This window comes from Micromys minutus (genome assembly GCF_963924665.1).
Source record: "Micromys minutus genome assembly, chromosome: 1".
Classification (NCBI taxonomy): Eukaryota; Metazoa; Chordata; class Mammalia; order Rodentia; family Muridae; genus Micromys; species Micromys minutus.
The window spans coordinates 253,240,561-253,264,037 of NC_137969.1; the positions used below are offsets into that span (position 1 = coordinate 253,240,561).

At 47.9% G+C, this 23,477-nt stretch overlaps 1 protein-coding gene across 1 annotated transcript; it reads left to right on the plus strand.

The window, feature by feature from the left end:
- Nucleotides 1-16: 16 nt before the first annotated feature.
- On the plus strand, nucleotides 17-19,688 carry COA8 (cytochrome c oxidase assembly factor 8). The gene is made up of 5 exons (XM_080925338.1): nucleotides 17-152; nucleotides 9,816-10,013; nucleotides 11,665-11,728; nucleotides 16,677-16,767; nucleotides 19,362-19,688. Exons 1-5 carry the CDS (start codon nucleotides 30-32, stop codon nucleotides 19,465-19,467), a joined length of 582 nt encoding a protein of 193 aa, XP_080781464.1. The 5' UTR covers nucleotides 17-29; the 3' UTR covers nucleotides 19,468-19,688.
- The last annotated feature ends 3,789 nt before the right edge of the window (nucleotides 19,689-23,477 follow it).

Below are 23,477 nucleotides of genomic sequence, written 5' to 3' on the forward strand. Positions count from 1 at the left end.
CTGTCGCGATCCTGCCGTACGCGCAGGCCATGGCGGCTTTGCGGCCCGGAAGCAAACCTCTTCCCCGGCTGCTCTGCCGGTCCTTCTCCGGCGCCGGCGTTCGGCTGGCCCGTGAGCATGTTACGGAGCGCAGGGATGCTGGGTCCAGCCGGGTAAGCGGGACGCCGGGGGCGCTAGCAGGGAGGGAGGCCGCTGAGCACCCCCTTGACGCCTTCATCTCTCCAGCGAACTGATGAGGATCACTGCAGCGATCCACAGTGAAGCGAATCTTGCTTATTCCCAAGTTAATTACCATTTGTATTAACACAGCTCTTGAAGTGTGTGTGTTTTCTCATTTTCGCTTCGTTAAAAATGAGTGTTCGGCTTAAAGCGGTGGCCGACGTCATCTCACTTTTGTAGATTTCGCATCGTTTTTAAATATGCACGTGATGTTAAAGATCCACAGTGCATGTCTGCAGCAAAAAAGGATGTGAAGCCCTTTAAAAAATCAGTTGCAGGGCTGCCCTGCAATTGCAGGCCCAGCGGTTAAGAGCACTGACTGCTCTTCCAGAGGTCCTGAGTTCAATTCCCAGCAACCACATGGTGGCTCACAGACATCAGTAATAGAATCGGATGCCCTCTTCTGATATAGTTGAAGACAGTGACAGTGTACTCACATATATAAAAATAAATAAATCCTTTAAAAAAAATCAGTGGCACTTTTTTGCGACAGGATGTGTTGTTTAAGGAAGGTCTAGGTTTTGAGTCTATCAGTCAGATGAAAATGCAGAGTCAGAGACTGAAGAGCTTGACTTAAGCAATAATTAAGAGAGGGAGGGAGGGGGAGAGAGAGAGAAAATTAAGAATTGCAAAATGTGCCTGCTGTGAAATTTTTCATTTTCTATGCTGTGTCTCCTAGTATACTTTTATTATAACTACAGCTTTGAAGTTCTGTCTACAGTTTAGATTTGTTGCCTAGGACCCTGGCCTCTGGCTCAATTTCCTGGCACAAGAGAGAAACAAGCCTTCACTTCTGTCTCTAGAACATAGAGATTTAGTCCTTGGGCAGAAAAAGTTAAAACAGGTGTCTGAACATGCTTTGAGAGGGAAAAGTTTAACTCAGCCAACAGCTTTCTCATGTTGAAAGTTTGCCCTAACATTCATTTTTCCTTTTTAAAAACTTGTGGAGTTGAGAAGAAGACAGCTTTCTGGAGACCCTTTACTTCTTCCGTGATAGGTGCCAGGGTGGAACTCAGGCTCATCCCTGAAATGCTTTTACACTCTGAGCCACGTTCTTGGTGAACTAATGTTAGAAAACAGACAAGCAGCAGTCTTTGAAGAGTCTTGCTGGAGGCGTGGCTGGCACACAGCCTTTAACTGGAAAGGCAAGCTTGTCTGCATGACAAGTTCAGGGGAGCCAGGGTTACACAGTGAGACCCTGTCTCAAAACAAATTTCCCCAGGGCTGGATCCTCAGGGTAACACTTCAGCCTGTTGGAGTCTAAGGGGCTAGCCTGTGCTGCTCTCCTTGGAGTGACTGGCTAGGGGAACTGGCTACCAGCCAGAGCTTGCCTAATTCCAAACTGACTACTGTGCTGTTTTTTAGGATCTAAATGTCCCATTATGGTAAATATTGGGTGGCACAAAAGAAAATAGTTTTGCCTTAGGGCTGTGTTATTAATGTTCTTGTTTTCTGAGTAATTAAATGATTGTAAGACATTGCTGTATTGCAAAAGAAACTTTGTAAATAGCAAGTCTTAAAAGTAGCATTGTGGTTGGAGGCAGAGGCAGGGCAGATCTCAGAGTTTGAGGCCAGCCTGGTCGGCTACACAGAGAAACCCTATCTTGAAAAATCAAATAAGTAAAAATTTTAAAGGAATATTGCAAACCATTTCTTCTTTAATAAACCGTCTACTAGCTCACTCTGCATATTTTTCTTTAGCTCTCTGCTCTTGTTTTAAGGCGACCCACTTTGAGCACTTACATAACGTCATTTCTGGTCATTGTACTGTCCTTAGCAGAGTCTCATGTATTCCAGGTTAGTCTGGGACTTAGTGTATAGCTGAGGATGACTTTTTTAAAAAGATTTTATTTATTTAATGTATATGAATATCCTGTCACTCTCTTCAGACACACCAGAAGAGGGCATCAAATCCCATTAAAGATGATTATGAGTCACCATGTGGTTGCTGATAATTGAACTCAGGACCTGTGGAAGAGCAGCCAGTGATCTTAGCCACTGAGCCATCTAACCAGACCAAGGATGACCTTGAATCTTCTTTTCTGCCTCCTTTCACAGCTCTAGGACTGAATCACATCAACCACCCTGGTGTTTTGTTCTTGATTTGGGACAGGGTTTCTCTGTGTAGCTCTGGCTGTTCTGGAACTCTTTCCAAAGACCAGGATGGCCTCAGACTCACAGAGATCAGCCTGCCTACTGCTAGAATTAATGACGAGTACTACCATGCCCTGTGGCAGGGCTTTTGTTTTTTGTTGTTGTTTTTGTTTTTTTTAATTTTGTGTGTCTAGGTATTTACCTATGTGTATATCTGTATATCACATGCATACGGTGTCTGTAGAGGCTAAAAGTAGTGTATTAGATACTCTGCAAATGGAGTTATAGATGGTTGTCAGATTCCATGCAGGTGCTGGGAATTGAACTTGGGTCTTCTGGAAGAGCAGCTAGTGTGCTCTTAACCACCAAGCCATCTCTCCAGTCCCAGGGGTAAAATTTGAATGAAATATAGGACATTTACACCATTTATAAACTCATCATTAATAAAAGGAAAAACTGAATAATTGTACACTGAGCAGACCTGTTGCCCGCTACTGGAACCATGATATCATTACTGCTGTGGCATTTCTTAATGTTAAAATAAACCAGGTATAGTGCATATAGACTTCTGAGGAAAGCCTGGTCTACATGCTTTTAGAGAAAATCCTTTCACAAAACAAACAAACCAGTCACTTTTAAATTCATAAAATGTTGCCAGGCAGTGGTGGCACTTGCCTTTATTCCCAACAGTTGTGGGGAGGCAGAGACAGATGGATCTCTGAGTTCAAGTATAGGAGAGTTTAGCAGAGCCATTGTATCTGGCATGAATTCTGGAGTGATGGCACCTAGGCATAGAAGTAGCCTTTTGTAAGTAGTCAGAGATTGTTATGTGAGGTTTATGAAGTTGCTCTTCCTGAAGGACTCACAGAGCCTTTGCATAACTTACATTCAGGGACATACCTGACAAACCAGGAAGTCATGGCTGAGACTAGCTTAGGATCCTTCAGACAATTCCTAGATCAGATAAGAGATCTTGGTGCACAGAAAGTAACTTCTTAAAAGTGCCTTTGTGTAACAGTAAAGAGGCCTCTGGAAAGCTGTTCAGAGTACAGTCCCTCAGTGGTCCTCCCACTGCTGAGAAGCCCAAATTCATCTTTCAATGTCTTTCTCTGGTCATCCAGTCAGCCTGGTCTACAGAATGAGTTCCAGGACAGCCGAGGCTACAAGAAACCCTGTCTTGAAAAACTTAAAGGAAAAGAAAAAAGAAACACTACATACAGTCACAGACAGGGCTCCTGACAAAGTCACCTCTGCATTCTTTGAAAGCCATGTCCTATAATAAGTTCATGAAGCGTCAGTGGAGTCTTGTGTTTCCTGATGGCTGGCATTTCCTGTGTGGGCCCCTGAAGTGCCAGGGGTACAGAAATAGTTAGCAGACAAAAGTGTCTGTGCAGGTAAGGCTTCATACGGTAATTTATGTTTTATGCAGAAAAAGCGGGCTGGCCTGCTAAAGCTGGTACCTCCCCGAGAATTCTTCCTAGAGAATTCATAAGAAGTTTACTAAGTCTGCAGTTTGAGACTTGACCATCCAGGGGAGTACCTCCAGGGTGCCTAACTTAAGAGGAGTTGGGGAAAGCCATTAATAAGATCCTTAGGCAGTGAGGTAGTTTAATGCCAGCTTGACAAAAGCTAAAGTCATCAGAGAGGAGGAAACCACAATTAAGAAAATGTGTCCAGGCTGGAGAGATGGTTTAGTGGTTAAGAACATCAACTGCTCTTCCAGAGGTCCTGAGTTCAAAATCAGCAACCACATGGTGTCTCACATGGGATCTGTAATGGGATCTGATGCCCTCTTCTGGTGTGTCTGAAGACAGCTACAGTGTACTCTTATATAATAAAGAAAGAAAGAAAAGAAAATGTTTCCAGCTAGGAGACAGAGGCAGGCCTGGTCTACAGAGCCCCAGGACAGAGTACTACAGAGTTCCAGGAGAGCCAGGGCTGCACAGAGAAACTGTGTCTTGAAAAACAAGGGCTGGAGATATGGGTCAGCGGTTATGAGCACTGACTGCTCTTGCAGAGGACCTGAGTTCAAATCCCAGCAACCACATGGTCGGCTCACAGCCATCAGTAATGAGATCTGATGCCCTCTTCTGGTGTGTCTGAAGACAGCGACAGTGTACTTTAAATAAATAAATAAATAACAACAACGACAACAGAAAAAAAATGTCTCCATAAGATCTGATTGCATGCATATAAGCAAGCTTGTAGGACATTTTCTAAATTAGTGCCTGATATGAAAGGGCGAGCCTATTGTGGGGTTCTCCCTAGGCTGGTGGTCCTGGGTTCTATAAGAAAGCAGGGTAGAGGGCTGGAGAGATGATGGCTCATTGGTCAGGAACACTGTCTGCCCTTCCAGAGGTCCTGAGCACATAGTGGCTGACGGCCATCTATAAGGAGATCTGACGTCCGTTTCTGGCATGTAGGTGTACGTGCAGACAGAGAGCACTTCTATGTTTAAAAAAATTCGTTAACAAAACCAAAAGAAGCACCTTTAATTCCAGCACTTGAGAAGCAGAGGAAGGCAGATCTCTGAGTTCAGGGCCAGCCTGGTTTACGAAATGAGTTCCAGGATGGCCAGGGCTACAGAGAGAAATCCTGAATTAAAAGCTGAAAAGAAAAGGAGCTGGCTGAGTAAGCCGTGTGGAGCAGGCAGGTAAGAGCATCCCTCTGTGGCCTCCGTGTGGGCTCCTGTCCTCACTGCTTGTATATGGAACTGTGAGTGTAACAAACCCTTTTCTTCCCCAGTTGCTTCTGGTCACAGTGTTCTAGCACAGCGGTAAAGTCACCCTGACTAAGACAGACGGCACCACAGTGTCCACCTGTGAAGCAGGCCTTGGGTCTGCAGACGGTAGGAAAGACAAAGATAATAAGGTAGTAGATGTGGGGGACTCTGAGAGGAAACCCCTACTATGATCAGTTCTGTATGCTTTCCTTGCAGACATTCACGAGAGCAGACTCTGCGGCTTGCTTTATTTAGTAGTGAGCCTTTGTGTGCCTGGTGGTATGTTATCTTTGCATTGCTTTATCTGGTTTGCTGGTTTATACAGTAGGAGGCTGTAGATCCTAACTCTTAGCTCTTTTGAGCTTCTTAGAGGAGCCTTGTAAAGCAAGAAGCCTCTGGCAAGTGTGCATTCTCCTTGTTATCCCATCTCCCACTGTGGCTTTGTTTGTGCAGTGCTGACTGGAAGGAGGGGGAGCCAGGAAGCAGGGAGCTGGGCTGTCAGGTGGGCGGGCTGCCTCTTCGAAATGTTGGATTCTTGTCTGGCTCGCTGCAGGGTACGTGGCCCATGTGCAGCCTCCCTTCCCACGCATAGCCTTCCTGTCCGTGCTTCAGGAAGCCAGGCATTATGTTCTTACAGTGTAAGAACTTAAATTACAGTAATTATTCCCTCTACAGAGGGAGATTTCTTTTACCAAAAGGCTTTTTTTCCTCCCCCAAGCCTCTTTTCTTTTCTTTTTTTCCCCACTAATGGCATCTGCTTGGTGAACAAAGACACAGGTATTTTCAGGGAAGGCAGAGGAATTAGCGCATAGCTATTATGAAAAGTGAAATGACCAGGAAATTTGTTAGATGGGTTCCTCTGTGGTACCCTGGTGCCAGTAGGTCTGTCGGAAGAAGCCGCTGCTCCGCTGGCCACTCCTTGCGCTCACTGTGCTGTGCAGATCGGTTGCTGGGGGGGGGGTTATTAAGTTTTGAGACAGGGTCACATTGTATATCCTTAGCTGTCCTGGAACTGTGTAGATCAAACTGGCCTGGAATCTCTCTTGCCTCTATATTTTGAGTACAAGAATTAAAGCTGCACTTGAGGTGACTGAAGGGCACACACTGGACTGTGCTGGGCTCATGAAGTGTCCAGCACACTTTTAAAAAAAAATTATTTACATACACACACACACACACACACACACACACACACACACACACACGGTAGCTCTTCAGACACACCAGAAGAGTGCATCAGATCCCATTACAGATGGTTGTGAGTCACCACGTGGTTGCCAGGAATTGAACTCAGGACCTCTGGAAGAGCAATCGGTGCTCTTAGCCGCTGAGCCACCTACCCAGCCTGCATCCAGCACTCTTTAGTGGCAGGAGCTGTGTAGCATTTCTCCTCCAGCTCCTTGAGTTCCCTATCTCCCTCGGATAAGCTTAGCCTTCCTGCTAGCACTGACCTGCCTGCCTCTGCATCTTCAAATTCCCGAGAAGTTCTAACTCAGGACCCTGGGCCAGTCTACTGGCCTACAGCCCCAGCATTTGAGCCTTTGTGGCTAGACCTGGACACACTCCAGAGCTAGCAGATTGAGTTCCAAGGACCTAAGATGTGAAGGACATGCTCAACTTTTGGCTCACTTAGGACTTCTGAACATGTTGCTGCCAACTCATCCACACTGGCCATTTGTGGTGGGATAGTTAGGTAAGGTAAGCCTGGGTCGGGGAAATGGCTCGGTGGTAAAGTGCTTGCTGCAAAAGCCCAAGGGCCAGAGTTCTGATCCCTCACGTAAACTCTGAGTGAGTGCGATTGCTTTTCTGAAATCCCAGCATGTGAGACAGAAACAAAATCCCTGGACTAAGCTGGTTCACTAGGACATCTGAACCCGACTTTTAAGTCCAGTGAGAGGCGCTGCTTCAGTAGAAGATGGAGAGCAATAAGGAAGGGGGAAGACACCCAGTGCACACACACAGACACACAGACTTGAAGAGAGGGGAAATAAGCCTGGGAGAGATGGCTTAAGTCAGCTGTGTGCCACGCCATCAGGAAGACCTGGCTTTGGATCCTAGCACCCATGTATGAATCTAGTATGCCTGTAATCCTTGTGGTAGTGGGAACATAAAAACAGGCAGAAGCATAAAGCTTGTGGGTTTTGGGAAGAGGTCTCATGTCAGTCAAATATGGTGTAGAAAGAGATCAAGGAAGACACTTGCCTTTGGCTGCTGACTGCCACTTACCGAGCATGTTGATGCTATCTTACCCAGAATTGCCACGTGAACTTCAGTTGTTGAGCCTGGATTGGGGAGGTAGCTCAGTGGCACAGGCACTGGTGCTCATACCTTCAACTGTACAATCGAAACTAACAAGTACAAACACACATATGTGCCCAAAGGTAAGCACTGGGGGCTGCAGCTGTGGCACATTGTAGAGCACTTGCCTTAAATGGGTCGGGTTTGGAGTTTGCTACAGATCCACAAAACCAAATAATAAAATAATAGCAAGGCAAACAAGGTGGCCCAGTGGCTATGAGCACTGGCTGCTCTTACAGAGGACCCAGGTTCAGTTCTCGGCACTGACATAGCATGACTGCTCACAACTGTATAACTATTCCCAGAGGATCTGACACTCTTCTGGCCTTTACAGGTGCTAAGCACATATGCAGGCGAAACACCTGTACACGAAACTTACAAGAATTGAAATATTTTTGTTTTGGATTAGGTGTGGTGCGTGTGCACATGTGGGTGTATGCACAACAGTGTAGGAACCCACAGAGGTCAGATGTGTCAGAGCCGCCTGGAACTGGGATGACCACAGTGTTTTGAGCTGCCTGTGTACTGGGAACCGAACATGGATTCTACGTAGGTGTACCAAGTGAGTTCAGCCACTGGTCTCCAGCCTCACTGCACAGAGTTGTTTTTTGTTTTGTTTTGTTTTTTTACCCTGGCTGTCCTGGAAGTAGCTTTGTAGACCAGGCTGGACACAAACTCAGATTTGCCCGTGTCTCCCTCCTAAGTCCCGGGATTAAAGCTGTGTGCCACCAGCCATGGTTTTTAAAGAAAGCACTCGGGGTTGGGGCTTTGGCTCAGTGGCAGAGCACTTGCCTAGCAAGCACAAGGTCCTGGGTTTGGTCCTCAGCTCTGGGGGAAAAAGCACTTAGGAGGGATTGCTTTGGCTGCTGTCTGGAGTAGCATCGGCTGAGATGAAGAATGTCAAAGGTGGGTGGGGGCAGTGTAGACACACTGGTCCCCCCTCCCCCGTGTTCCATTGGAGGGGTAACATAGGCTTCTACCTCAGCCTGCCTCTTGCTGGGATCACAGACAGCATGCCGAGATCATTCTCTTCTTTTCCCATTAAAAGTATATAGCAAAGCATGAGGTCTGGTTTCAACCTTTACAACTATGAAATTTAACAAATAGATGCCTTAGAGGCTGGGGATGTGGCTCCTTGCGGCCTAGTGAGTGCCAAGCACCGTTAATGAGCTGCTCTCCTGCCTGTCATTCCTGCCCTGACTTTGAGTAACAGTACCATAGGAGGAGCCTTTGTCTAAAGGTGATTGGTGTTGGGCTGGAGAGGTGGCACTCCTTAGCAATGACTGCTCTTCCAGAGAACCCAGGTTCAGCTCCCAGCACCTCACAACTGAAACTCCACCCCCAGGGGATCCAACACGTTCTCACAGACATGCACGCAGGCAAAACAGCAATGTCCATAAAATAAAAATGTAAAAAAAAAACATATAAAACCGGTGATTGATATGCCAAGCATCCAATTTATACCCAACAACGAGTATATGGTCAGCATATTGGTTTTTCTAAATACTTATTTTATAGGATTCATTTTTACTTTATTTCTGGTGTGTATGTATGAATATGTGGGACATGTGCATGTCTGCTGAGCCCTGAAGAGGGTGTTGGTCTCCCTTGGAACTGGAGTTACAGGTGATGGTGAGCCACAAAATGAAGTTGCTGGATCCTCTGAGGGAGCAGCAGATTCTCTTAATCTGTAGTATCTTCAGAAGAGCAAAGTACACACACACATGCAATTTTTTTAAAGATGTATTTATTTATTTATTTTATGTGAGTACACTGTAGCTGTCTTCAGACACACCAGAAGAGGGCATCAGATCCCATTACAGATGGTTTTGAGCCACCATGTGGTTGTCAGAACTTGAACTCAGGCCCTCTGGAAGAGCAGTCAGTGCTCTTAACCACTGAGCCATCACTCCAGCCCCCACATGCAAATTTTTAATTTTAGATGTACCGGGGGTAGAACCCAGAGCCTTGGGAGTGCTAGGCAAGCACTCTTTGACAACTCAGCTACATTCCTGGCCCTTTTCTTTTCTTTACACTTATTTTGAGACAGAGCTTACTAAATTGTCCAGGCTTCAAACTCTGATCCTGCCTCAGCTTCCTAGCTGCAGTTACAGGCCTGGCCTCCTCAGTCAGGATGTGGGACTGTTTTAGCATCACTTGTTGAACAGTATAATGATGTCAATATTTAAGCCAGGTATGATGGTGTCTGCCTGTAATTACCAGCACTTAGGAGGCTGAGGCAAAAGGATTGTGAGTCCAGCCCAGGCCACATTGTTCAAACCAAAAGGGAAAACATAACAAAAATTACAGTATTATAGCTCTTTTAGTTTGGAAAATGATCAGATGGATACATTGTAAATTAGATGGATACATTGTAGTCTTTCATAGAGTAAGCTGATGAGGGCCTTGAATAAACAGGTTGTTAATTTATAACACTAGGGTCTGGTTTAGCTAAGCATTATTTCCTTTGATTTCATTAAAGGTCTCAAGATTCTGCCCTCCAAGACAGTCTCGCCATGATTGGATAGGCCCCCCAGACAAACACTCAAACCTTCGTCCTGTTCATTTCCACATCCCTGAGAACGAGTCTCCCTTGGAACAAAGGCTTAGAGAATTGAGACAAGAAACACAAGAATGGAATCAGCAGTTCTGGGCCAAGCAGAATTTGTCCTTTAATAAGGTAAGTGTGAGGTTCAGAACACTCAGCCACTTGGGGGCACTGCCTCCTTAGCATTTACACTGTTGCCTTTTCTGATTGAGGTTTGTGGGAGAAAATAGAATACTCTGTCTCTGCTCAATGGTGCCCTTAGCCGCCAGGTGTGGCCATGCAGCCCTTTAATCCCAGCACTTGGTCATCAAAGCCAAGAGGATCTCTAGTTCAAGGCCAGCCTTCATAGTGAGCTATGTCTCACTATGCATCGTGAGACCCTGTGTCAAAAAATGTTTTTTAAGAGATAAAACGATTGTTTTAAACCGGCATGTAACAGTGCGGAAGACATTAGTAATTAGTACCAGTTTGAGGCTTTCTGGGAAGAGAAGTAGCAAGGACCAGGACTAGCTCTGCCTTGACTGCATTGCCTGTTAATAAGAAGCCACTGCTATCCTTGTCACTCATGAGAGTTCAAGAGTCTTAGCAGTTTACTCATAAAGTTCATGCAAAACACCTATAAATATCCTAATGCAAAGGAAAATATACATGGAGTGTTTGTTGCAGTCTGTGGATTTATAAACAACCCACCTTCCCGAATCCATTGAACATCTTTTAAATTCCTGTTTCAAGCTGGGCATGGTGACACACACCTGTCACCCTAGTACTCTGGATCAGGAATTCAAGTCTCTACTACATAGCAAGTTCGAATCTATCCTGGGATACATGAAAAAAGCCTGTATGAAGCATGAATCTGACCAGGTTGAGACGGTTGAAAACAAGCTTTGATGGGAGTTGGAGAAATGCTCAGTGGTTAGTGCACTGGCTGATCTTCTCGAATACCGTTCTCAGTTCCCACACTGTAGTTCTTGTTCCAGGGATCCAGTGTCATCATTGGCTTCCTCAGGCACAATGCTTGCATGTTAGACATACGTGCACACTCACATACACACACATAAAATAAATCTTTTTGAAAAGCAGGTTTTACAGTGTGATGTTTCTAAGAAAACTTGCCCCAAATTTCTCGGCAGCAGGAGCTAGAGAACAGTTCTCTCTCCTTCTCTTTTGGTTTTAGTGCCAGGATTAAACCTAGAGCCTCACTAGGCAAGTGATCTGCCTGTGAACTATGGTTCTAGCCCTTTTTGATTTTTTATTCTGAGATCGAATCATGTTCAGTTGCCCATGATGCTCCTGCCTCAGTCTCCTGAGTAGCTGAGGCAACAGGTGTGCACCACACTTCTGGCTAAGAACATGTTTGTTTGGGTTTTAGTATTTTTTATAAAGATTTATATATGTATTTATTTCATGTATGTGAGTACACTGTAGCTGTCTTCAGACACACCAGAAGAGGGCATCGGATCCCATTACAGATGGTTGTGAGCCACCATGTGGTTGCTGGGAATTGAACTCAGGTCCTCTGGAAGAGCAGCCAGTGCTCTTAACCACTGAGCCATCTCTCCAGCCCAAGGGTTTTAATATTTTTAAAATCAAATTTGATTTTTCTAAGGCAGGGTGTCATGTAGCTCAGGATGAATTCAAAACTTGTATCTGAGGATGACCTTGATCTCCTGATTCCCCCCACCCCCCCCACCCCCCCCCCCCTCTCCACTCTACTTCCTGAGTTTATCGAGTAAAGGTGAGTGCTAAATACCTGGCTAAGACAGTTCTGATGGTCATCTTTCAGGAAAAAGAAGAATTCATTTACTCAAGACTGAAAGCAAAAGGCTCAGGCCTGCGAACCGAGTCAGGTGAGTGCGTTGTGCTGCTGTTGTGGAAACAGTGTTACCTAGTTACGGGGACACACTGGGCAGAGGCCTCTGTGCCCTGACTCACTGCCTGCAGACTTCCTGCCTTGTGCCCGTGTTTCTGGGGTCCCCACAGGCTCCTGCCTCCCACCTTCATGTGCTGTCAGCCTCTCAGAGTCTAGGTCCTTTGTTGTCTTTTCTTTTCCTCTTTGTGTTTGGTGCTGGGAATAGACCCCAGGGCCTTGAGCATTGTGGGTAGGCAGTCAAGCCATTGGACTACACAGCCTTTCCTTTGGATGAATGACCTTCCCCTGAGGTCACAAGGCCCCTGTGATCTCCCAGCCCTCCATCTTCCCAGGCCTTCTTCCTGGACTCCTGAGTCAGTTCTCAAGCAGAGAGCAGGGCTGTGTGGCAGCCTCTAAGGCCGGTCAGGTGGACTGTTGCCCAGCGGTTGCTCCCCTGCCCTGCAGTCGCTGAAGGTCAGGTCCCTGCTAACCCTCTGCCCACTGTTCACCCAGCGTCCCAACCTTTTTGTTCATTTCTGTTTTTTGAGACAGGACTCTCTGTGTAACTCTGGCTGTCCTAGAACTCACTATGTAGACCAGGCTGGCCTTGAACTGAGAGCTCTGTTTACCTCTGCCTTTCAGAATGCTGGGATTAAAGTTTTGTGCCACCATCACCAGCTCCAGCCTGCTTCCAGTCTTTTTTTATTTTAAGATTTATTTATTTTATATATGTGAGTATATTGTCACTGTCTTCAGACACACCAGAAGGCATCAGATCCCATTACAGATGGTTGTGAGCCACCATGTGGTTGCTGGGAATTGAACTCAGGACCTCTGGAAGAGCAGTCAGTGCTCTTAACCACTGAGCCATCTTCCCACCCCTTTTGATTAAAAGAAAATAGTTAGATTTATTCCTCTTAGAATACATATTCCAAATCATTTTTTAATTACCTGGTACCAGTTACTTATAGACTTCAGAGTTAAATCTACAGTTCCCACTGATAGAAACTCTTCTACCTGAGCCTGCCCTTAATCCAGGCACCTGGGAGGCAGAGGCAGGTAACTTTCTGTTAGTTAGAGGCTAACCTGCTCTACAAAGAGCTTTTTAGGATAGCCAGTGCTACACGAAGAAACCCTTTCTCAAAAAACAAACAGACAATAATGACAATATTCATGAGGCTGGAAAGACGGCTCAGTGGTTAAGAGCGCTGACTGCTCTTCCAGAGGTCCTGGGTTCAATTCCCAGCACCCACACTGCAGCTCATGCCTGCTTGTAACTCCATTTCCAGGGTTTCTGACACCCTCGCACAGATACACATCCAGGCGAAACATGAATGGGCATAAAATAAAAATAAAATATATATTTGTGTATGTGTATGTATGTACGTATGAATGTTATGTATGTATGTATGTATTATCAACCAAGTTTTGTAAACGGATGGGACCTAGGTCCCACATTCCCCTTTGGAAGCACACAGGCTCCTATTAGTTTCCACATTTCTAAAGATTCTCTTCGGATGAAGGACACAGTCTAGACCCAACACCGGCAGCACGGGAACTGAAAGCATCCGAATGGCTGGGCCCCTGTGGTAGGACATCCAGTTGCAGTGGGTGCTAAGGACCTGGAGTGTGACAATGGGACCAGAGCCACCCTAGGACTACTTCCTTTGTTCTGACAATCTTCTCCTGTGATATCGTGCCCTTCTCTTGCATAACCTGGCCCTCTGCCTCCCGGTTAATCCGTCTGTCCAGCCGTGCTGGGCCCTGGGTCAGCAGACAGAGCTGGGGCTGTGTTGAGTGAGCCTGTCTGCTGCCATGGGAACATGGGATGAAGGAGGCCCAGAGAGATGGCCAGACAAGTGTCCAGGAAACACACAGTTCACGACGAATAACAGATTGGTGGTGTTTGTGGCCAAGATGACATGGGACCATCTGGAGTTCTAAACAGGCTGCAATGAATTTGCCTTAATAACAACAATGTGACTGAGTATGGGGGGAGAAAGGAGAAAGGCCTGGCTTTAAACAAACGGCTTCTCGAGCAGCCCTGCGTCTGTCTGCGCTTCCTGTGTTCATAGGAAAGGTTCCTTTAGCACTCAGTCCTGGTGGAGTTGCTTTTGGTGGCTAGTGGCAGCCTGAACTCCCAGCCCCTTTCCAGAGGAAAACAAGCAGTGGCTGTGGACGGCGGCGAGCTCAGCAGGTTCTCCTCACAGGCTTTCATTTCGAGGTGAGGATGTGATTGCAGACCAGAGCGGCCGGCGGCGGCACCTGCTGACTCCGTGCCCTGCCAGTTGGGCTGTGGTGTGGGGAATTCACTGACTGACTTCAAGTGTAGGGAGCAGGAAGCCCTGATTTCCTTTGTCCATAGCAGAGTGAGAAAGGAGCTCTTCCCTTCCCTTTGACTGCGTGCTCGTGCATCCAGAAAAGAGGGAGCCATGGAGACAGATCCACTTTCTCAGATGGCATTTGTGAGACGCCCACACATTTTTAGGAATGATGTGATGTAATGGAGTTTTCCCTCTCCATCCCTCCATTACGGCTCCCTTCCCCCTTTCCTGTTCCCCAGCCCTCCTCTTTACCCTCCTCCCTGCTCCAGTTAGCTTTACTTTCAACAGTAAGAAGCGGAGAGATGGAGGCATGGAACAGGCATTTACTTGTCAAGCGCACCTTGATGGGGTTCCTGCTGTCTGATGGTTGGCCTGAGGGTGTTTGGATGAGGTGACCCCAGGCCTGTCTGAGAGCCTTAGGTGTGGGCAGTTCCACCTGCTTCTACCCTGCACTTCTCCCTGTGCACACTGCAGCAACAGCAAGCCACCCAGAGCCCTGCCGGTTATCGACTCCTGCCAAGTATCTGAGGGGCTCTGAAGGCAGGACTGTGCTGACCATGTGCTATAGAGGAGGAGCTAGGTGTAGGGAGGACACAATTGGAGTCCAGGCCAGTGGGAGAGCCTGGCCCTCCAGAGAAACAGCTTGTGCTGCTGTTGCCAGGGGAACAGCTTTCCTGTTTTGACAGTCCCTCCCTTGTTATGAAAGACCCAGAGATGCTGCTGGAGAAGAGGGAACTCCCTTCTCTAAGGATTAGCTAAGTTGCCACCTTGAAAGCTTCTCTGGACTGTGCTCCATCCTGTTCCCTCCTCCATCCTGGTCCCTCCTCCATCCTGGTCCTACCTTCTCACCTGCCTGTGTCTATCCTTTGAGACCAGCTCATGTATCACCTTCCCTGGGAGCCGTTGGCGTTCCTTACCTCTCGGGTGGCAGGTACCCCTCTCTTCATCTGAGTAGTATCCGTCTCCATAGAGATCTCCACTGGCTTCTGGGACGGGGCATAGAGCAGAGGTGCAGTCCTGCCCTCGGGGGGCTGAGAGGCCAACAAGCCACAGAGCAGGGTCAGCAAACAGGTGGGTTCGTGCTGCACTTCTAGCGTGTGGATCCTTGAAGATAACTAGCAGGGAATTAGGAGAGTGGGCACCTGTCAGTGTGTGTGTGTGTGTATAACACTGCCGAGCTCCTGACAAGGGCTTGACTCTTCCACACGCTCTATACATTAGCAGGGATGCACAGCACACATGCCAGTGTCCTCATCATGTGGTAAACTGAGGCACAGAAGATGGCAGATCACCTACAGCTGCCTAATAAGAGGCTGGCTGAGGCAGAACACACAAGTGCAGCTGTGGGTTTGAACCAGTCTCCCCACCTGGTCTCCAGTCACCCTCAGCATTGGGCTGGCTGCTCCAGGCTATGACAGCTCTGCAGTTTCTGTCTGTGTTCTGTGGGCATGTACTTGCCTGATGGCCAAGGCAGGTCTGCGGGAGGTATTAGCATCACATACACCCTCAAAGGAGAAGAGTGTGGTCCTTGCCAGATGCCCCCATGCATACAGCTCACAAAGTAATTGGCATTAGGATCTCAGGAGACGAGGATTCCATTCCCTCTTCTGGTTTGTGGGCACCAGCCATGCAAGTGATGCAGAAACATGCAATGCAGGCAGAGCATCCACACACATAAAACAGAAAGTAATAAAACTGTTCGCTAGCTCAGTCGTAAGAGAGGACTCAGCAGCCATGTCAGGAGGCAGTAGGAACTGCCTGTAACTCCAGCTTCCAAGCCATTTGACACCTACTGGCCTGTGCAGGCACCGTACCTACCCACTGTGCACAGACACACTCACACACACACACACACACACACACACACACACACACACACAATTAAAACAAAGTGGAATCTTTAGCTGGGCATGCTGGCCTTGCCTTTGGTCCTAGCCCGTGGGAGGCAAAGGCAGGTGGATCTATGTGTGTTTGAGGCCGTCTGGACTGTGGTGTGGGTCAGAGGATGGTTAATGTGGGAGTTAGTTCTCTCCTTTTACCTTCTGGATCTCAGGGACTCAATTCAGGTCTTCAGAATTGGCAGCAAGTGCCTTTAGCCACTGAGCTATATACAGTTCCCTGGTACGTGTGTGTTTGTCTGTTTGTTTTTGGTGTTTTAAGACAAACACCTGTGTCCCCCGGATGTCCTGGAACTCACTCTGTAGACCAGACTGGCCTCACACTCAGAGATCCACCTGCCTCTGCCTCCTAAGTACTGGGATTAAAGGCATGTGCTGCCACCACCACCTGGCTTGGTTTTTGGATTTTTTTTTAGGCTTGTTTATTTATTATATATAAGTACACTATAGCTGTCTTCAGACACACCCAAAGAGGGCATCAGATCCCATTACAGATGATTGTGAGTCACCATGTGGTTGCTGGGATTTGAACTCAGGACCTCTGGAAGAGCAGTGAGTGCTTTTAACCACTGAGCCAGCCCGGTTTTGGATTTTTAAGACAGGATCTCCTATAGCAAGGCTGGCCTCAAACTCTGATCCTATTTTTAGCTACAGTACTGGGTTCTAAGTGTACATCGGCAGGGCCAGCTTCTCCCGTGCTATGTTTAATTATGATTACTTCTAGGCAAAAGAGCAACGCTGGACGCAGAGGAGATGGCTGACTTCTATAAGGACTTTCTGAGTAAGAATTTCCAGAAGCACATGTGCTATAACCGGTGAGCATTCACGCCTTTCCTGAGGTCACCTAGCACATCCATATCTGTACAGTTCTCTTAGCACATCTGGGTATTTTTTACCATAGTTTAACAGCTTTGATGTTTTCAGTGGAGGTGGAAGTTGCATGGTTCTGTAATGTGACACTTCTTGCAGTTTTAACTAAACTGGTCAGCTTCAGTGTGTGTGCACGGTACCCACAGCGCCTCTGGGCTTACATCATTGAGTAGGTCCTGACGATGTCCCTTAAGTATCTATCCTTGGAAACATGGGGTCAGTCAAGACATTTGCCTGGGTGGGAACAAGGAGCTCAGTAGAGATCAAGGGCTACAGGAGAGCCATACAGGGACCAGCAAGGAGCCCGAAATGTAAGGTGAGTCGCCCTCCCAGGCAGTACCCAGAGGATTACAAAGTGTCCCTGCACACATGTCTGTGCGAATACTCATGAAGCTCTGCATCTCTTCTGGTTCTGTCCTGCTCATGTGGAAAAGCTTCCCTGCCTTTGGGCCAATAATATTCAGAGGTGCCCACACAAAAGGACATTCAGGCTGGTTGATGGAGCAGCATTAATCCCAGCACTCAGGAGGCAGAGGCAGGTGGGTCTCTGAGAGTTTGAAGCCAACCTGGTCTACAGAGTGAGTCCCAGACCAACCAGCACTGCCCTGAGAAACTCTGTCTCGGAAAACAAAACAAAAAGAACACCAAAGCAGTGATGTGATCATCTTCCCAATGGCCACCCAGGCCTAGACACTCGTCAACCCTCCTCATCCCTGGCTGCTGAAACCACTGGTCAGCGAAAGCCATGGGATTGGATGGTGACAGATGAGGTGACATGAGAGTGCCACATCTGAGTCCTAAGCGTGTCTGCATCTTCTGCACTGGGGTGGCCCAGGGTGCCTTGAGGAGGAAGGGCAGCCTGTTCCTGCAGCTGTTCTCGGAAGATTTGGGCTAAAGTGTGGTTGGGCTTCTGAATCCAAGCACCAGCTCGTAGACAAAAGTTAGGGCTGTGTATCTGTGGGGCAGGCATGAGAAAGACACCTGAAGATGTCTGCCCAGTCTAAGGACTGGGAGTCATTCTACAGAGCCCAGTCCTGAGCGCTTGTGACAGGTGTCTAATGGAGATGGGATAGGTGTGTCTGCGTTAGTTGATCATCCTGTCAGATTAGTGGCTTTTTTTTTTTTTTTTTTTTTTTTTGTGTGTGTTTGTTTTTATTTTACTTATTTTTGAGACAAGCTCTCACATATAGGCCTGATTGGCTTGAAACTTGCTATGTAGACCAGGGCTCTGTCTCAGGAGCCATAGAAAAAGAACATGTAGATGTTACTGTGTTTGGCTATTTTTTTGCTAGTATGGTTGTTTAGTTGTTTGTTTGTTTTGAGGATCTCACTATGTGGCTTGGCTGTTCTGGAACTCACTCACAGAGATTCTGCCGCTGAGATTAGAAGTGTAGGCCACCAAGCTTGGACTGATAAATCTGAGATTTTAAAAGATTTTGTGATATTTAAGATGCAACTTAGGATTTGCGTCAAGGCCAGAGTGGCAGGGTCTCAGAGAACATGGGCTGCTTCGGAAAGGAGCAGAGTCAGTGTTGTGTTACTCTGACCCAAATAGGCACTGAGCCACGTGAGCTCACAGACACAGAGCACTGCTGCCCCCTGCAGGCTCTGTGTGTGCAGTGCTCTCGGGAGGCTGCCTCCACACAGAAGCAGGGAGGCTTTGGTGGCTTTTCTAAGCCTGAATGTCCGGATCAGATTATTGACCTCACAAGAGCAGTGTGGCTCTCCTTGCCTGAGATACACAGGGTAGCCTCTTGCTCTCCCTGAGTCTTTCCTGTTTACTTAGGGTTCTGCTTGTCAGTGGGGTTGTCTCAGCCCGTGAGTTTAAAGTTCTCACATAGATGGATGGAGTTTGTGGACTTACACTGTGGCTGACTTGTGTTGTCGCCTCCTTAGGGCTCTGGTTCCTCCGAGGCACCAGTGGGTCCAGCCCTAGCAGAAGTGCTCAGTGCTCGGGGCCTGGAAGAGCTGGTGGCTTTGTGGTGGCAGGGGCTTGCACCCAGGGTCTGAGATGTGCCTTTCCTCCATGCAGTAAGCACTCTAGACTTTACCTCACCGTTAGGTTCGAAGCTGCCACCAGTGCCTACAAGTCCATTGATGACTTGTAGGCAGCCTATGTGTTCTTCTCTGTAAAGTTTCTTCCAGGATGTGTATGAGAGGAGCTGAAACCTGTCACCCAGGAGAAAGGACTTTGAGCTTTGTGACATTCAGCTTCCTAGTGTGGATACGTTGTCTCATACAAATTAGACCAAAGCAGGACACTCCCACCCCAGGTCCCTAGAAAGCCTGGTAGGCTGTTCCATGGATGCTTATCACTGCCCGTCTAGGAATACTGCTGGGACAGAGGATCTTAGGAATCCAATCTGCTAACGAAGGCCAGGGGAAGATTAGAACTTTGTATACTTAGGGAGGCTGGGTATGCATGTGTATGGCCAGCTGGGGCGGACGTGGGGAGTCAGGTGACCGTGGCACCTCCAGGGGAGCTGCTGTCTGATCAGGCCTGACACTGCAGTTGACTGGGTCCTCTCTTTCTCGGTAGAGACTGGTACAAGCGTAACTTTGCCATCACTTTCTTCATGGGGAAGGTGGCCTTGGAGAGGATGTGGAGCAAGCTGACGCAGAAGCAGAAGAAGACAAGCAGTTAGGAGGAGCCCACCCGGGCCTGAGGCACAGCACCAGGCTCCAGTTACGAGGCCCTGGAGACCAGTGAGCACAAGTCCCTTGGCCGGTGTGCAGACCTCTCCCGACTGTGCGTCCCCAGGTGGCTCAGCCTCGTCAGCATACTCTCTGCCTATTGTCTGTATTTGAATTATGTGAATTCAGAATATAGCAATGTAAAAAGGTGAATAAAGTTTCACTGCAGGAACTTGAACCAGTGCAAGTTGGGAGTGACCCTTCAGCTGGCTCTGGTGCTGTGGTGGGGGGTTTTCGGCCCTGACATAGTGGAAACAGCCAGTGCAGCATCTTGGTGTGGAATGACATCATCTTACAGTAAGGCGATGCCCTCAGCATCCAAAGGCACTGCATAGCAGCCATGGTCACCATGGTTAAAGGAAGGTACCTCTGAAAACAGAACATGGAGATGTGTGTGGTGACTGTGGGCTCATGGCCGCCATTATGGTTTGGTCTTGAATACCTCCCATAGGCTTGGATGCTGAAGGCTTAGTTTCCAGATGATGGCTCTATAGGGAGGTGGTGGAACCTATTGGAATCTATATTGGGGTAGTAGGTCATAGGGTATTCCCTGAAAGCGGCTAGTAGGAATCCAGCCCCTCCCCTCCCCCCTGTCCCCTTACCAAGAGGTCAGCAGTGTCCCCTGCCATGTACTTCCTGATACCAGAGCTGCCACCTAGAACAGGGATATTCCCACTGTTGAACAAATGGGTTCTGTTCCTCATTAACGGCCTGCTGACCAGTCCAAGCGTACACGCTGTGTGAGGCTGCCATTGGTCCTCGATGCCTGCCACCAAGCTCCTTGTTTCAGGGATAGAGACTGCGCTGCTTTAGGTAGCATTAGAGCCAGGGACTGTGCCCAAGTGTCATGTCAGCAGCTATCTCTGCAGAAGCTGCTGGCTCCGTGCAGCCGGGCAGGGACGTGGCAGCTTCTCACTTGGGTGGAAGTGTCCTCAAGTAGGTGACAAGGACTTGGAACTCTCATTACCCTGCCCCTTGAGCTGAACACCAAAGCTACCACCTTTTTAAAGTTGTTTGTTGTGTGGTGTGGTGGTGGTAGTGGTGGTGGTGGTGTGTGTGTGAGAGAGAGAGAGAGAGAAAGAGAGACTGTGTGTGTGAGAGAGAGAGAGAGAGAGAGAGGGAGGGGGGGAGAGAGAGAGAGAGGGAGGGGGAGAGAGAGACACACGGGTTGGGAGGGACCATCCCACTAGCTCCGAGGCTGCTGTTTTTGAGGAGGGGCTTCACATGAGCTGTTATGACCCTGCCTGAAGCTGGACAGGAAATCTAAGATAATCTGTTCCAAATCTGCAGACTCACCAAGACCAGCAGACGACCTCTGGCTGGCCACTCGTTGTTGTGGGTCATGTGACAACGAATATTCCAGGATCATCAAGACAGAGTTCTAGCATGAAAGGTCCGTGTGAGGTTGTCTCTGTAGGCCATCTACTGTTCTGTGCTTATATACCCAACAGTTGAGCCTGGTCCCAGTAAGGGCACTTAGTAGCATGATTAAAAAATGATACTTTTTTTTTTTTTTAAGATAGAGTCTCACTGTGTAGCCCAGGCTAGCTCAGGCCTCTGCTTCCTGACTGCTGGAGACCAAAGGTGTGTGTCATGGCTTTTCTTGACTTTATAAGGGGTGTGTGTGTGTAAGAGACACACACACACACACACAGAGAGAGAGAGAGAGAGAGAGAGAGAGAGAGAAACAGAGAGAGAGAGAGAGAGAAACAGAGAGAGAGAGAGATGTGGGAGGGGGAGTTCAGGCATTATACCACAACGTTTATTAGGAGGTTGGAGGTCAGCTTTTGGGAGTTGGTTCTTTCCTTTCACCTTGCTGAGGCTGGGTCTCTCGTCTCTGCATGTGCTGCATGCACTGGCCCCACCTGCCCACTCCTCAGTTGCTTCCCATCTTGCTTTGGAGTGATGGATTACAGACCTAACCACTGCATCCGTTATCAGTACCTTACTGCCAGGCCATCTCTCTAGACCGAAGCACTAGCTTCTGACACTGTCTCTCTGGGCAGCTCTGGTCGGCCCGCAGCCCCCCTGTCCTGAAGACTGGGATTCTCTCACTGTCTCTGTCTCCAGAATGCTGGGGTGGCAGGCGTGTGCCACCAGCTTTCGGACCCGTACATATCAGTAACATAAAGGCTACCTCAGTGACATGCTTTTTAATGGTTTCCCAGCAAGATGCTTCCTTGATAAATCTCAGTGTTTTTTATATTTCCACAGGTGGTTGCCTTGAAAAGCCTCAAAGAGGCTGGAGAGATGACTCAGTAGTTAAGAGCATTGGTTGCTCTTCCTTGGGACCTAGGTTCAATTCCCAGCACCCAGGTGATGTCTCACAACCATCTCTAACTCCAATTCCAGGGCATCTGAGGCCTTCTTCTGACTTCTGAGGACACACACACACACACACACACACACACACACACACGTATATGCAGATAAAACATGTAGATGCTTAAAATTGAAGCAATAGCAACAGTCTCAAAAACATCTCTGAATGTCCTCTGTGTTGCGTTGCGCTTCGAGATGCTGTGTTTCATCTGCTTGTAGTCATCCAGGAACTGGTGTCCTCAGAAACTCAGGAACCCTCTGCTGGCTTATGGCAGTCATAACAGAAAATCTGGACATAGGCCTTTACTTAATAGCCTGGTCTGGGCCTCAGCGTCTCTTACTAGAACAGCACGCAGAACCTCAGGTGGCCTCAAGGTGACTCTAGTTTCAGTGTCTGATTTGGCCCAGGCTCTTCCAAATGCAGAAGCTTCAGTGACTAAGGAGCAGTAACAGGTCTCTGTCATGCTCTCCAGGGACACTCCCAGTCCCATGACTAGAGGAGCCCTGCCTCTAGGCTTCTCTCTTTTAGTACTGAATCTTAACTTCTCATCCCTGAAATCTAGACTTTTCATACCATTAACCCTGAATGTAAATACCTATTTAAGGAGTCTCTTAGTCAAGGTTTCTATTCCTGCACAAGCATCATGACCAAGAAGCAAGTTGGGGAGGAAAGGGTTATTCAGTTTACACTTCCATATCACTGTTCATCACCAGAGGAAGTCAGGACTGGAATCAAGCAGGTCAGGAAGCAGGAGCTGATGCAGAGGCCTTGGAGGGATGTCACTTACTGGCTTGTTTCCCCTGGCTTGCTCAGCTTGCTTTCTTATAGAACCCAAGATTACCAGCCCAGGGATGGCACCACCCACAAAGGGCCCTTCCCCCTTGATCACTACCTGAGAAAATGCCTTACAGCTGGATCTCATGGAGGCATTTCCTCAGGGAGGCTCCTTTCTCTGTGTTAACTCCAGCTTGTGTCAAGTTGACACAAAACCAGCCAGCACAAGGAGTAACAGCGCCTGAGACTTAATGCCCAACACGGATGCTTCCAACCTGCAGGAAAGCAGCCAGGCATGGTCTCCATCTGCCACCCTTGACGGTTCCTGTAAACTTGCAACAGATATCCTGGACTTCCTGTTAATGGAGGAAATCACGTGGGAAGTGGTATGACCAAGTTTTGTGTTTGCTGATCTATTTTTTGACCAGCTTTTTAAAACAGGAATATAAAACACCCCACCTTCTGCTGACAGTTTCTAAGGCGCACTGTAATGTGCTCTGCCGAAATCACATGGGAAGGAGCAGCCACAAAGGAACAACAGTCTGTCTCGGGAAGAGGTTTAATTTCCTAAGTAGAGGTCTGGGGCTTGTATGCTGCCAGCACTTTCCCTCGGCGGTGCTTCGAATCACCCAACTTTTCTCCTAATGCTTATTCTAGAGACCCCCATCTCTCCCTCCCTCTTCTTTCTTTTTTTTCCCATTGAGTTCAGCTTAACTGCTCTCGGGAGTGGGGCCCGCCCCAGAGACTTGTCAACCTATCAGGGAATCCCATCCTTAAAGGAAACTGACTCCCTCTCCCAGCAGCTAGGAGTGGGACATTGTACCCACCTCGCTCACCTAGGTTCTACCTACTGGGCTTCTGTTA